The 15,353-nt window shown below is 38.1% G+C and overlaps 1 protein-coding gene across 3 annotated transcripts in view; it reads left to right on the plus strand.

Moving 5' to 3' along the window:
• The first annotated feature begins 2,780 nt into the window (after positions 1-2,780).
• LOC110799034 (uncharacterized) overlaps positions 2,781-15,353 on the plus strand; it is a 103,550-nt gene continuing 90,977 nt past the window's right edge. Inside the window, exons 1-4 of one of the 3 annotated variants that reach the window (XR_002536283.2) lie at positions 2,834-3,026; positions 3,352-3,533; positions 3,672-3,925; positions 4,148-4,474. Coding sequence is in view for 1 of the 3 variants with exons in the window: in XM_056830594.1 (XP_056686572.1) it covers positions 3,006-3,026 (21 nt within the window). In the remaining 2 variants the exon portion in view is untranslated. Of the gene's footprint in view, positions 3,027-3,351; positions 3,534-3,671; positions 3,926-4,147; positions 4,475-15,353 lie in introns of those variants that run through there. The other 2 variants (XM_056830592.1, XM_056830594.1) reach the window with 2 other exon arrangements.

The raw sequence follows: 15,353 nt of genomic DNA on the forward strand, positions 1-15,353 counted from the left end.
TGAGAAAAAAGAGTGAAAAGTTTAAAGTGAAAAACGTCCCCCATTGGTAGAATATCAAATCATTTATTTATTTATAAATTGGGGTATGGGTATACTTCTTGTAAAATAAATAAGTAGGAAGGGTTGGTGGACATTCTCAATCGCGCGCGCAGGTGAATCCGATTTGGGCGCAGGCCTTGGATGCCTGGGTGGGATTGTGGGATCCAAATATGTAATTAGAATGAAAAACAATTTTTCCCCCTAAAAGTGAAGTAAAAACAAATTAAAGTAAATTCCATTAAACCAAAAGTAAATAACAAAATGTGCAATTTCTTATACTTAAAATTATCAACTTTTAAGGAAGAAAACATAAAGTATCAGCATGACCAACTAATTTTTCAATCTTTTTCTCATAAAATGTCATTTTGGATAAGTTTTTGTTAACTTTATAGTAAAAGTAAATTCAAAACTAATAAAAGTAAATAAAATTAGTCAAAAGTTCAATGAAATTTCATTAAAAGTAAAGGAACTGAGAACTAGTTTGAAAAGTTGCATAAATACAAAAATTTCAATATTAACGACACGGAAATCTTTTGGACCATCCGATTTTGATGATCTAAGAGTCCATATTGGTTCTTAGTTATCATTTTAGGGCGTGCTTCTAACCAGAACCTAATCCTATATTTATAAGTATTAAGGCCGGAAACACGTTGCATATAAGCATTTTATGTTTAAAATATTACATATTTATATACTCCCTAATTCTTGTGTTCCTTCTGGTTAAAAAAATTATTTCGTAGTTTCAGAACCTGCATGTGTACCGATATACTCCCTAAATTTTTTTAATTCATCGCTTGATCCTTATAGATGTTTATTTCAAATGCATCAATTCAATATTTGATATATTTTTACCATATTTTATTATGGAGTACTTATTTCTCTTTCTTTAATAATCACTCACCATATTTTGTTGTTTTATTCAGTTGAAGATCTTTAACTGTTTTACAAAGAGGGCAAGTAGAAGAATTAAACAATATAGTAGGTGATATATACAATTACATTAAAATTATAGGGGGGAACTAAAAACACACTACGGGAATTTTTGTTGGGGGGCGAGCCCACCACGACAATCAAGAAGGTTCGTCCTTGTTTTTATTATCTCTCTCTACCGAATTAAATAATTTGAAAATAGCTTCTCTCACACATGTTATCTATATTATTGTCCCCGGCCCGTTTTTGTTTTACTAGAATAAATAAATCACGTAAGCCATTTTTTGAATTTTGGTAGTGCATATATTTTGTTTTCTACTCATTAATCTTTTGCCAATGAAAAAGATAACAAAACATCTTGTACGCACAAGGTGTATAATAAATTTATTGTACATCACCCTGTCATCAAGATAGCTTTTACCTAGTTGTTTTGTAACTTTTAATATGTTTTGATTACCTTTTATATAAAAAATATTGATAAATCAATATTTTCGAATGTTATATGATTAATTTTACAGTTATTTTAATACATTGTTATTGATATTGAATAAATAATTTTTATTAAACTGAAAATTTTTATCACTACAAATTAAAATAGATAACTTTTACATATATCAGGGTAAAATTTACACATTTTGAATTAACATTTACCTCAGAGAAAAATATTCATTGCATACCGCTTGTAAATAAGAATTTGTGAAAAGATAAGGACAAACCTCAACAAATCTCTCCTTTGAGTAACTTCAATTTTGGTATAAGATATTCTTAGTATTACTAATAATATACTCCATATAATAAGTAAAGAAAAAGTAGCATCAAACTTACACTAAGAATCGAAGCTTATTTTTATACCAAAGAATATTTATAGAAATGGAAGGATAATAATAGTGGATACTTCTTTTTCCAACCAAAGGAATATTTATAGAAATGGTGTATGTATAGAATATATCTTGCCATCAGATATTGAAATTATTAACTAAAAAAATAATGGAAAATAGAAAAAAGGATGCAAACAAATTGCGAAAGTACTAGACACGTTAGAGTTGTTACAACTGAAGATTGTACACATGTATGTAGGTTATCATAGGTTCGAATCTCCTCTTCCATTTGTACTCCCTCCGTCCCTTAATACTCGCACCGGTTTAACCGGTGCGGAGTTTAAGACACTTGAATTGACTTATTAATTTAATAGGTGTTAGTTGATAGTGAGGTATTTTTTATTAATATAGTTAGTGGGAAATGTGTCAGGAGTGGGGAATGGTGAATTGGGGGTGTGAATTTTTAAATGATTTTTTGCAGGGAGTAGGGGTGTAGGTGGGTTAGTAGGTAAGTGTGAAAAATAATATAATATTGCTAAAAATTTCCATTTATAGTAGCGGTTCAAGTGTTAAGGGACAACCCGAAAATGAAAGCGGTGCGAGTATTGGATTTGTACCTCACTCGACCAGAAAAACATATTTATAGAGATATAAGAAACATACTTGTGCCTACATATATACCTATCCATTTTTCCATTTAACAATAATTTTGCAGGAGCCTCCTATAACCATGTAACATGAGAAATGCATTTAAAAAACCAGAGGGAGTATAAGTCTAGTTAATAGAGGAAATAGCCAAAACAAAAATTAGAGAAAATTTAAAGATGAAGAATTGTCACAATATTTTCTCAAGAAGTCAAGAACAAATTATACACAATATTTGTCAAGGATTGATGAAAATGCAAACTAGTTGATATAAAATATATTGATGAGCATCTTGGTATTATGCATGCAAATGCATAACAGAATAAATGGAATGGGACCTTGTTCTTATCTGAATGCATATATAAAGTATGCATACACATGACGAATAAATAAGTGGTGGGCATGACGGACCACCAGAATATGTTCGTGTGTGGTGAGTTGGTGATTCAAATGTGTGTATATATATGAAGATATCTGGCCTCCTCAATTACAACACACAACAACTTAGTTCCTACTTACTTGTACCACGTACTAATACAGAAGCATCAATCTCACCTTTTCAAACTCAAGAAAATGGCTCAACTTGCCGCTCAGGTATCGTATTCAATCACTTACTAGAGTTTAGAAACTAAAAAAATATTCTTTGTACGACAAAACTAGGATTAGGATAAAGAAATATGTACACGACGATCCGAAACAGTTAGGTTGATTTTTAAATTTTTTTTATCTATCCCAATATAAAAATGATGCACCTTATTCTACAACATAAAATTCAAATAAAATTAGTGGATAGTATTAATAAACTTTCCCTTGTAAATACATAGATTTTAATCAATTTCACCCCTCATAGTTAAGTATTCTGTATCTAATTGTATGCCATTAAGTTTTACTCAATTTGTTTTGATTTACACGGAGTTAGGGTGTTGAGAAATACGGGCCTTATGGGTGTCAGACTGGGCAACCATGGTCTATGATGCTTGAACCATGTGAAAGTTTATGTGAATTAATCATAAAACTGGTGCTGTTGTTGATTCAATTACGTTTTTCACCACAAAGTGTCGTCAAAAGTTTGGCGGTAATGGCGGAAATGCTGAACACAAGGTCACATTTTCTCTTCACTTTCATTATTATATTCACTACCTAATTCATATACTCGTTTTATCTTATTTAACATGTATGCAATAATTTATTGGGACATTTAATTAATCTAGTTATAATTGAGACATTTAATTTATACAGGTTACACTCCAATGTGGCGAACATGTAACCAATATAAGTGGGGCTATTGGGGAATGGCACAAAATGTTGACGTAACCAAGTTAAAGATTCATACTAACTTGTGTAAGGATGGTTATGGACCTTATGGAGGTGGACCATACACCAAGTATTTGTATGATTTTAGCTCAGAAGTACCATCAAATGGACGTGTTGTCGGATTCTTCGGAACATTGGAAAACAACTACGTTCAGTCCATTGGACTCTACGTCAAAAATGTACATTATTGATACACAAACTATTTTATTTTTTATTTCCATTCCGAATAAGTTAGTTTTCAAATGAAAGTAACTGCCTTGTCCATAACCATAAACAGTATCGACCACGAAATGGAGGATAAAGTATTTCATATTTACTTAAGGGTTTTTTTTCCAACAACTATCGCCCCTATTTTGTAGCTAATATATATTTTTTGGTTTTCATGTTCAATATTTGACCAGGAGTGCTAATGCTCTAAACTTCTTGCGGATGTTGCTCAAGTCTTTGGCTACCTTAAAAGCCATATGCTTTCTGCAAAAATACAATAGTCCGCATGTACTACGTACTACCTAATGTACTACTAATAATTTATGTACTGCTTTATTAATTAGCTTCTACGATGATCAATATGTATGTTCCGTGGAATTTCTTTGCTTTCAATAAGCCACATATCATGTACACTACAAAGTGGCATCTCTCCTCAAGTGTGGTTGTTTCTAATCGCGAACATGAGTGAGTGTGTTGCATCTGTATCGTTTCAGTTATAATATAATATTAGCTTTTCTTTACGTGATGTGGCGATGTCGCTATGGAATTTAGAATTAAAATAAGCCAACTTTAAACTCCCCCTCTCCGGCAAGCAGTTTCCCCACGACGGAAGTTACAGGAAATAACATTCACATCTTCGTAACTAACTTCGCTTTCACCCGTAAAGGGAAATACTATAAATAGCTATTAGTGAATTCAAGAAACAAACCTCATAATATTTTCTACTTTTTACTAATTTAGCATAGGCGCATAGAATATGTTGGAAATTTCGTGTTGAGAAAAATGAGTGAAAAGTTTTAAGTGAAAAACGTCCCACATTGGTAGAATATAAAATCATTTCTTTATTTAAATTGGGGTATGGGTATACATCTTGTAAAATAAATAAGTAGGAAGGGTTGGTGGACATTCTCAAACGCGCGCGCAGGTTGATCCGGTTTGGGCGCAGGGCTTGGATGCCTGGGTGGGATTGTGGGATCCAAATATGTAATTAGAATGAAAAATAATTTTGCCCCCTAAAGTAAAGTAAAAACACATTAAAGTAAATTCCATTGAACTAAAAGTAAATAACAAAATGTGCAATTTCTTATACTTAAAATTATCAACTTTTAAGGAAGAAAACATAAAGTATCAGCATGACCAACTAATTTTTCAATCTTTTTCTCATAAAATGTCATTTTGGATAAGTTTTCGTTAATTTTATAGTAAAAGTAAATTCAAAACTACTAAAAGTAAATAAAATTAGTCAAAAGTCAATGAAATTTCATTAAAAGTTCCTCATTGTTATTAATTTCCATTTATAACCGAACTTCCTTGTGTTTGGCCGAACTACCCCAAAAAGTTGCTCATTGTATGCTTGGGATTCTCCCTAATCTTGGATTTCTGATTTTATTGTCATTAATTTCTGATTTTTCTTACTTTTGTCTCTTATTTTCTCATTAATAAAAAACCCCCAAAAATAGGCACTTTTATATTTTTCCTTCCTACTTGTTTGATTATTTAGCTTTTCCTAATCCTTTATGATTAGAATTATTAGCTTCTTTGCTATTCTTTTAAGATTTGGTGATTTTGATTGTATTGTTGATGATGGTTTTGCTTATAGATTTTATTGCCATGATGAAATTAGGTTAAACTATTTGGTTAGAGACTTTTGCCTTGATTATTCAGAAATGCAAACTCCTATTGAATATATCATGTTGAAATTTATGGTCAATTCCATGAGTGAGTAATCTTCATCTAGGTGTTTGGGTGTAGCCTAGGGTTTCCATGTATGGGGATTTAAGGTAGGATTTATTAGTTTTTGCAATTAAATGCATAACTTGGGGTGTTCCTTGTTGCTTGCTTGGTTAGACGTAACTTCGCTTGATCAATGGAATACGATGCATTGATTTGGCAAGGGATTGTGAGTCATTGCGTTGTATGATTTCGATCGGATTTATTTTGATTGATTCTTAGCCCTTGGGTTGATGCGGAAGCACGATTCATTGTTTTAGAGTATTAAAGATCGATTCCCCTTTTCAATTTGTCTTTGCAAGTCTAGTTAATCCCCAAATCCTTAATCCCCTATTGCATGTACCACTTGGTGAACCCCAATTCCCTAGTGTTTTTAATCCTTGTTTATCATTCTAATCGTTTAGTTTGAATTTTCTTTATCAACAACCAAACCCATTTCGAACTAGCTTATATTAGCATTTCTATCGACGAAACTTGAAATTCTCTGTGGATATCGACCCTTTGCTTGCCACTCTACTTGGTTCTAGTGGTTAGTTTAGGTATTCGGATTGATTTAGGTGTAAGACTAGCAACGACCTAGTTTTTCCCTTTATCAAATTGGCGCTGTTGCCGGGGAGGTGCGGCTAAGTTTAGTAGCTTTTAGTGTATGAGTCTAGTTCTTTTAATTTCTTTTCTTTTCTTTATTTTTTTTTATTGTCAATGCTAATGTTTGCTTGAGTGTGCATGCCAAGAATTCCTAGAGCCTCTCCCCTCATTCCTCAAGATCCAGAAATTGAGCGGACATTTCGTGTTAGGCGACGAAGCATGCAACGAGCATCTAACAACATTGATCATCAAGAGGAACACGATTTTCCTTTTGTGCACGAAGAACTAGAAGATTTGGACGGAGAAACGGAAAGTCTCCGATCTTTCAAAAGTAGTTCAAGTGATATATTTCTAATGGCGCATGATTTGAGGAGTTATGGTGCCCCCGGGGCCTATGAGGCAAAAAGTTCCATCTCACTTCCGGCCTTAGAGGCTACCGACTTTGAGTTACGGTCGGCACTTATTGGGATGGTTCAAATGAGCCAATTTACCGGGTCGAGACTTGAGATTCCTAGGGAGCATCTAAAGACTTTTGTCGATTATTGCTCCACGGTGAAACACAATGGGGTAACCCAAGAATACATACGCATGGCACTCTTCAAGTTCTCCTTGATCGGTAATGCAAGAAAATGGCTCGATGTCCTCAAGGAAAACTCCTTAACCTCTTGGAATGAGGTGACGGAGGCATTCATCAACAAATACAGTATCCCCGCGCAAACCGCAAACTACCTCTCCAAGATGATGACATTCAAGGAAAGGACTGATGAAACCCTTCAAGAGTCGTGGGAAAGATTCAATGAGCTTCTTCGCCAATGCCCACATCAGTGCATAGAGATGGGGGTGCTTCTCCATTGCTCCTACCATGGGATTTCTAAGGCCTCTAGGATGGCCCTAGATGCGGGAGCCGGGGGGCCAATCATGAAGAAGAGCTTGGAAGAGGTTTTTGACATCATTGATGATGTGGTCTGAAATTGTGAAGATTGGAACGATGATAGAAGAGAATGTGACAAGAAAGGAGGAAGGTACGACCTTGAGCCTTGAGCTCCAAGTTTGATGCTCTCATCACACAACTTCAAAGGTCCAATTGTATCCCTCCTTGTCCTTCTACTCCCCAATCCCCTTCTAGTGTCATGTCTTGTGCTTTGTCTTGTGATTATTGTGGTTTATTTGAGCATCCCTCTTCATATTGCTATCCTTTCGACCAACCCATGGAAAAAGTTAATGCTTTCAATAATGCAAGCAACCAACGGTTTGATCCCTATTCTAACACCTATAACCCCGGTTGGAGGCACAACCCAAGGTTTAGTTGGAAGGATGATCAAACCCAAGGTCAAAACCAATATCAAAACCATGGGAATGGTCGAAATCAAGGCAACTATGAGGGAGGAAGTTCAAACTATTATGGGGGTCCAAGGAATCAAAACTATGCCCAAAATTTTCAAAATCTAGGCCAATCCTCAAACTTCCAAAGACCACCACCACCACAAAGCTATCAAAGTCAAGGGAGTTACCAAGGTCAATCTTCCTCTTCTTCTCAATTTCAAAAACCGCCTCCACCACAAAGCTTTCAAAATCCCCATCCCGGTTTTCAAAGACCACTCCTCAATGCTCCACCTCCTCAAGAGTCCAATATTGAAACAATGTTGAAAAAATTCATGACTCAAGTCAACCAAAAGTTTGATTCCATGGCCACCCATAATAAAATACTTGAAACACAAATTGTGCAATTGTCATCCTCTAATGCTTCAAGAGTCCCCGGTTCTTACATCCTCAAGGGGTAAGTCCCAGTGAGACCCATCAAGCTAATGCTATTGTGACAAGAAGTGGGAAAAACCTTGTGAATCCAACTACTAAGAGTCCAACTCAAGGAGAGAGTGAGCCCGTTGATGAGAGTGAGCCCGTTGATGAGAGTGAGCCTATTGTTGATACCACCATAGATGAGGAAGAGGTTGTGGTGAGTGAGCCAATGGTTGTTGAAGTTCAAAAGAGAGTGGTCCCTCCTTACAAGCCCAAATTTCCTTTCCTATCTCGTTTTTCCGGAGCTAACCTTGATGACCAATTTGCAAAATTTCAAGAAGTACTCAAGAACCTCTATGTGAACATTCCTTTTGCCGAAGCCCTTAGGATAATGCCTACATATGCTAAGTTTTTGAAGGAGATCCTAACCAAGAAGAGGGTTGTGGATGTGGTTGAGACCATTAGCCTACCCGAAAGTTGTAGTGCCATTATCCAAAACAAGTTGTCCACCAAATTGAAAGATCTCGGGAGTTTTTCCATCCCTTGTGAAACTGGGAAACTTGTCATAGATAAATCCCTATGTGACTTGGGAGCAAGTGTGAGTGTAATTCCATTCTCTATTTTTCAAAGGTTGAATGTGGGAGAGTTGAAGCCTACCCAAGTGTCCCTCCAATTAGCCGACCGTTCGGTGAAGCTTCCATTGGGAAAGGTAGAGGGTGTGCCTATGAGGATCAGGAAGTTCTTTATTCCCGTAGATTTTGTGGTCTTAGAAATGGAGGAGGACCCTAATGTCCCAATCATCTTAGGAAGACCTTTTCTTGCCACCGCGGGAGCAATCATAGATGTGAGAGGTGATAGACTATCCCTTAGTGTGGGGGATGAGAAAATTGAGTTTTAACTTAACCAAATCATGAGATGCCCCTCCCATATGGAGGATTGTAAAAGGATTGATATCCTTGATGAGATTGTCAATGTGTCTATAAGCATGCATATGCATTCTACTAACGATGTTCTTGAGTATGTTCTTGTGCATGATCCCAATGAATGCAATGCCACCATGGAGACTCAAGAGATGCTTTTAGCTATGGATTGTGAAGAATCCTTGGTGTCCGTTGAGACCACCAAGGAAGTAAGCAAGCTTGAACTCAAACCCCTCCCCTCTACTCTCAAATATGCTTACCTTGATGATGCGAGTCCGGTAATTGTCAATGCTAAACTCAACGATGAAGAGCTTTCCAAACTCTTGAATGTTTTAAAAAAACATAAAAAGTCCATTGGGTATAGCATTGGTGATTTGGAAGGGATTAGCCCGGAATTTTGCATGCATCGAGTTGTTCTTGAAGAAGGTCATAAACCTTCTATTGAGCCTCAAAGGAGATTGAATCCCAATATGAGGGAAGTGGTATGGAAGGAAGTGGTAAAATTATTGGATTAAGGAATTATTTATCCGATTTCGGATAGGAAGTGGGTTTCCCCCGTCCAAGTAGTACCCAAAAGGGGGGAATAACCATCATTAAGACCAATAATGATGAGTTGATCCCCACTAGGGTTGTGACCGGTTGGCGCATGTGCATAGATTATCGCAAACTAAACACCGCCACCCGAAAAGAACACTTCCCTCTACCCTTCATAGATCAAAGGTTGGAAAGGCTTGCCAAGCACAAATACTTTTGTTTCTTGGATGGATATTCGGGATTCTTCCAAATTCCCATCCATCCAAGTGATCAAGAAAAGACAACATTCACATGCCCAATTGACACCTTTGCATATCGAAGGATGACGTTTGGGTTGTGCAGTGCTCCGACAACCTTCCAACGATGCATGATGGCAATATTTTCGGAATTTCATGAGAAAATCATGGAAGTATTCATGGAAGACTATAGTGTCTATGGAGAAGACTATGATTCATGCCTAGTCAATCTAGGAAATGTATTGAAAAGATGTGAAGATGTGAACCTTGTTTTGAATTGGGAAAAATGTCATTTTATGGTAGAGGAAGTCGTTGTCCTTGGTCATGTGATTTCAAGCAAGGGAATCCAAGTTGACAAGGCCAAAATAGAATTGATTGAGCAATTTCCTCCCCCAATCAATGTCAAGGGGATTCGTAGTTTCCTTGGTCACGCCGGTTTCTACCGGCGGTTTATCAAGGATTTCTCAAAAATTGCTAAACCACTATCTAGTTTGCTTGTTTTTACTAATGAATGCCTTGAGTCTTTGAATAGGATCAAACAAGCTCTCGTCACGGCACCTATTATTCAACCCCCCAATTGGGAGCTACCCTTCGAGATCATGTGTGACGCTAGCGATTATTTTTCCATTGGGGTGGTGCTTGGGCAAAGAGATGGTAGGGACCTTCATGCAATTTCTTATGCAAGCAAGACTCTTGATGACACGCAAGCGAACTATGCCACTACGAAAAAGAGCTTCTTGCGGTTGTCTATGCCTTGAAAAAGTTCCGTCCTTACCTTCTCGGTTCCAAAATTGTCATTTACACAGATCATTCGGCCTTGAAGTACCTTCTTACCAAGAAGGACGCCAAGCCAAGACTTATTCGTTGGATCCTTCTCCTTCAAGAATTTGATATCGAGATCAGTGATAAGAAGGGAACCGGGAATCTAGTGGCGGATCACTTGTGTAGGTTGGAAGTGAAGGGAAGTGGTGAAAATCTCCCCATTGATGAGACTTTTGCGGATGATCACCTCTGTGCTATTCAAACCAAGGCCACTCCTTGGTATGCCGATATTGTGAATTTTCTAGCTTGTGGGGCGATTCCTCCGGACTTCACCCCCCAACAACGGAGGAAGTTGAGGCATGATTGCATGCACTATATTTGGGATGATCCGTGTCTATTGAAACGAGGTGTTGATGATCTCTTGAGGAAGTGTGTTCCGGATGATGAAATTCAAGGTGTTCTTCATATGTGTCGTTCGTCACCTAGTGGTGGTCACATGGGTGCCTCCAAAACCGCGGCAAAGGTTTTGCAATCTCTTCTATGGTGGCCATCTCTTTTCAAGGATGCTTGTTTTTGTGAAGACTTGTGATAGGTGTCAACGAGATGGGAATATCTCCAAGAGGGATGAAATGTCTCAAAATCCCACCCTTGAGCTTGAAATTTTCGATGTATGGGCTATTGACTTCATGGGGCCTTTAATATCTTCGCAATGGAACACTTAAATACTTCTAGCGGTTGATTACGTGTACAAGTGGATTGAGGCCATTGCCACCCCTACAAATGATGCTAAAGTGGTCATCCAATTCTTCCAGAAGGTGATATTTCCTAGGTTTGGGATGCCCAAGGCAATTATTAGTGATGGTGGGTCTCATTTCAATGGTCTCAAACCTTCTCTCCAAATATGGTGTCATCCAAAGGCGAGGCTTATCTTACCATCCTATGACAAGTGGTCTTGCGGAGGTCTCCAACCGCGAGATAAAACTCATTCTTAAGAAAACGGTAGCCTCGAACAGCAAGGATTGGGCTTGGAAGCTTGATGATGCCCTATGGGCCTATAGAACGGCCTACAAGACTCCCATTGGAACAACGCCCTATAAGCTTGTATCTGGGAAGAGTTGCTACCTTCCGGTAGAGATGGAATTCAAGGCCTCAACTGCCATCAAGCATATAAACTTTGATCTAAAGAGTGCGGTGGAGAAGAGGCTCCTAGACTTGCATGAGCTAGAGGAATTGTGCATGAACGCATATGATTCGGCAAGTATCTACAAGGCCAAGTCTAAGGAATATAATGACCGGAAAATCACAAAGAAGGACTTTCAAGAAGGTGAGAAAGTCCTATTCTTCAACTCGAAGTTCAAGCTTTTTCCTGGAAAACTCAAATCCCGGTGGAGCGGCCCCTTTGAGGTAAAGAAAGTGTTGCCTTATGGTTCATTGGAGCTTTGGAACAAAGATAAGTGCGACTTCTTCAAGGTTAACGGTCATAGAGTGAAAAAGTATTTCGAAGGAGCCCACATTAGGACGGTTTGCACAACACATCTCCAAGCAATCACTTGATCTTCTCCGTGAAGATACGCCAAGCTAGTGACGTTAAAACAGCGCTTTCAAGGAGGCAACCCGTGATCTCTAACCCTTGTCCTTTAATTTTTTCTTTCATTTCTTTACTTTTCGGTATTTTTGGTGTTTGGTGAGCTGTTGTTAGTCATCAGTTTTTGAGTATATGATGCATGGCATAAATTGAGAAGGGAAGGGGAAATTTTTTTGTGATCCAGGTCAAGTTCGGCCAAACCATGGAGTAGTTCGGCCGAACCAGTCAAAAAGTTCGGTCGGACCACCTCATGGTTCGACCGAACTAGGTGGGAATCAGGAACCCCAAAAATATGGGTTCGGCCGAACTTTTCCTTAGGTTCGACCGAACTTGAAGAAAAGTTCGACCGAACTCCATCTTGTTCGGCTGAACATTCAAGAGGATCAGGAACTCCAAAAAAGTGGGTTCGGCCAAACTTTTCCTTAGGTTCGACCGAACTTGAAGAAACGTTCGGCCGAACTTCATCTTGTTCAACCGAACTTTAAGGAGAATCAGTAGCTCAACAATTATGAGTTCAGCCGAACTTTGCCCAAGGTTCAACCGAACTTTGAGCAAGTTCGACCGAACTACGTCAATTGTTCGGCCGAACTTATCGGGAATCAGAAGCCCTCATTTTGCCAGTTCGACCGAACTTCACAGAAGGTTCGACCGAACCTTAAGGAGTTCGGCCGAACTCTCTTAATGTTCGGCCGAACCGGCTGCGAATTTCGGCCTCTTTATTTATTTTGTGCCCGATTCTCTCTCCTCACCTTCAAAAATTTCGACCCCTCTTTTCTCTCCACTACACCACAATAAGCTTTTAATAGCGTTTTTTTCAATGAAAGACAGCGCTTTAAAAGCGCTGTTAATTAGCAGCGCTGTTAAAAGAATAACAACGCTTTTAAAAAGCGTTGTAATATTGCCTAATTTAGCAGCGTTCAATATATAAGCGCTATTGAAGCTCTAGTTGTTAGGTTATGATACATATGACAAAACATAAATCATGTGGAAAACCTTAATGCCAGAAAAATATTATTTACACATAATCATTTAGCATAATTCAGATGCATACACTTTGTAGCGTGCCCTCCCTAGCTGCGCCCGAACCGAACAAGAACAAGTCTTTAGGACTCCAAGTGTCATCCCTCCGTAGATAGTCCACAGCACGTCCGGATTCGCCTTAAGATTGACCAACTAGAATCGCCCTTAAGGTACTATAAATTTCGGCTATTATGGGGCAAGAAAGTGACTGATTTTTCTGCTCAAAAATCACTGTTTTATTGTATGAATACTTATTGAAAACTCGTGCCTAAAATTATGACCCTAGGCATATATTTATAGGACTATGGAAAAGGAATTCGAATCCTGTTAGAATACTAATTTATTAATTAGAATCCTATTAGATCTCTAAATAACAAAATTAATCTTTTAGGATTAGGATTTAATCAATGCACGAATTCCGATAGCATTAGGATTCGTCACGCACACGAGCAGCGCACAAGCACCGCACGCCCGCACGCAAGCCTTGCGGCCCACGCCGAGCGCACAGCGCTGAGGCCCATTCTCGCAGCCCATCGCTGAGCTTGTCGCGCGCCAAGGCTTGGCTGGGCCTGGCCTTGCGCTGGGTCTGGTCGAGCACTTGGCGTGTTGGATGCGTGTAGCTTGCTGGGCGTCGGCCTGGCTTCGTGTTGGGCATTCGTCTAGCAAGCCTCGTCCGATGCTAATTCGTACGATACGCTTTCCGATTAAATTCCCGATTCCGGAATTCATTTCCGATACGAACAATATTTAACATTTCCGATTGCGGAATTAATTTCCGTTTCGCACAAATATTTAATATTTCCGTTTCCGGAATTATTTTCTGATTCCGATAATATTTCCGATTCTGACAATATTTCCGTTTCCGGCAATATTTCCGATTCCGGTAATATTTCTATTTCCGATAATATTTTCCGATACGTACCATGTTTCCGTTTCCGGCAACATCTACGACTTGGATAATATTTATATTTCCGATACGATTTATATTTCCGTTTCCGGCAATATCATCGTTTCCGGAGTATTCATTTCTTGCCTTTGACGATCTCAGTTCCCACTGAAACCAAGATCCGTCGATTTCGAATATTCATAGATGGAGTATTTAATGCCATTAAATACTTGATCCGTTTACGTACTATTTGTGTGACCCTACGGGTTCAGTCAAGAGTAAGTTGTGGATTAATATCATTAATTCCACTTGAACTGAAGCGGCCTCTAGCTAGGCATTCAGCTCACTTGATCTCACTGAATTATTAACTTGTCAATTAATACTGAACCGCATTTATTAGACTTATCATTAAATGCATACTTGGACCAAGGGCATTATTTCCTTCGGTCTCCCACTTGTCCTAAGGGACAAGTGTGCATTTCCTAATTCCTTTGTCGCTCGATGCTTGCTTTTGAACATAAGGTAAGAGTTGTCATCCTTATTACGTCCAGAGGTGTTTCTCGGTTTCAGAGTTCAACTGATCAAATAAACAGATAATCATAGCCTATGATTCATCTGAGCACGGCCATGCATTTTACAGTTTCTAGCTCTCCGAGTGGCCTTGTACAACTTTTAACCATCTCATCCCGATTTATGGGAGGACAATCCCAATCTTGCGATCTTGAGATTAGACTTCGTTTGATAGGTGATTACCTGAGCGTTGCCTTTATAGCCTCCTTTTACGGTGCGATGGTTAGTCAACGTCAAAGTAAGCAGTTCTCAAACAAGTAATCTCAAATCACTCAGGTATTGAGGATTAGTGTCTAATAATTTTAATGAAATTTACTTATGACAGATTTTCATCTCTTATAGTAAAGTTTCATAGGTCTGTCCGATACTAGTCTTCCCAAAGTAAGTATCTATGCAAATGATTACGACATTTCCATGTCCACATAATTCAAGAAACAGAACTACTAGTCATCTTGCAATTTAGTCGTCTAACGTTTTCTATGCGTCCATCTTTATAGAAAACTCCGACCAGGGATCATTTTCAACTTTTGACATTCAAGTTCACTTGATAGACATTTCTTAGTCACAGGACTGGTCCTGACAGTCTATCTTGAATGTTTTGTCAAATTGAAGGGACTCATCATTTAATACTAAACCAAGATTAAACGGAATATGAAAATACGTTTCATATATGATAAATGTTCAACCCCAATGTTTTACAACCATGGGCCTCAAACCCATTTTTATAACAGTTCATGGAATTTAAAGCTATGCTTGATTTCCAGTGCTACAATGTGAGTGTTGCCTCTCACTTGTTGCATAGGTTTAGTTATCATGATTTGCTAATCTTAATAT

The sequence above is a fragment of the Spinacia oleracea genome, chromosome 6 (assembly GCF_020520425.1).
Source record: "Spinacia oleracea cultivar Varoflay chromosome 6, BTI_SOV_V1, whole genome shotgun sequence".
NCBI classification, from domain to species: Eukaryota; Viridiplantae; Streptophyta; class Magnoliopsida; order Caryophyllales; family Amaranthaceae; genus Spinacia; species Spinacia oleracea.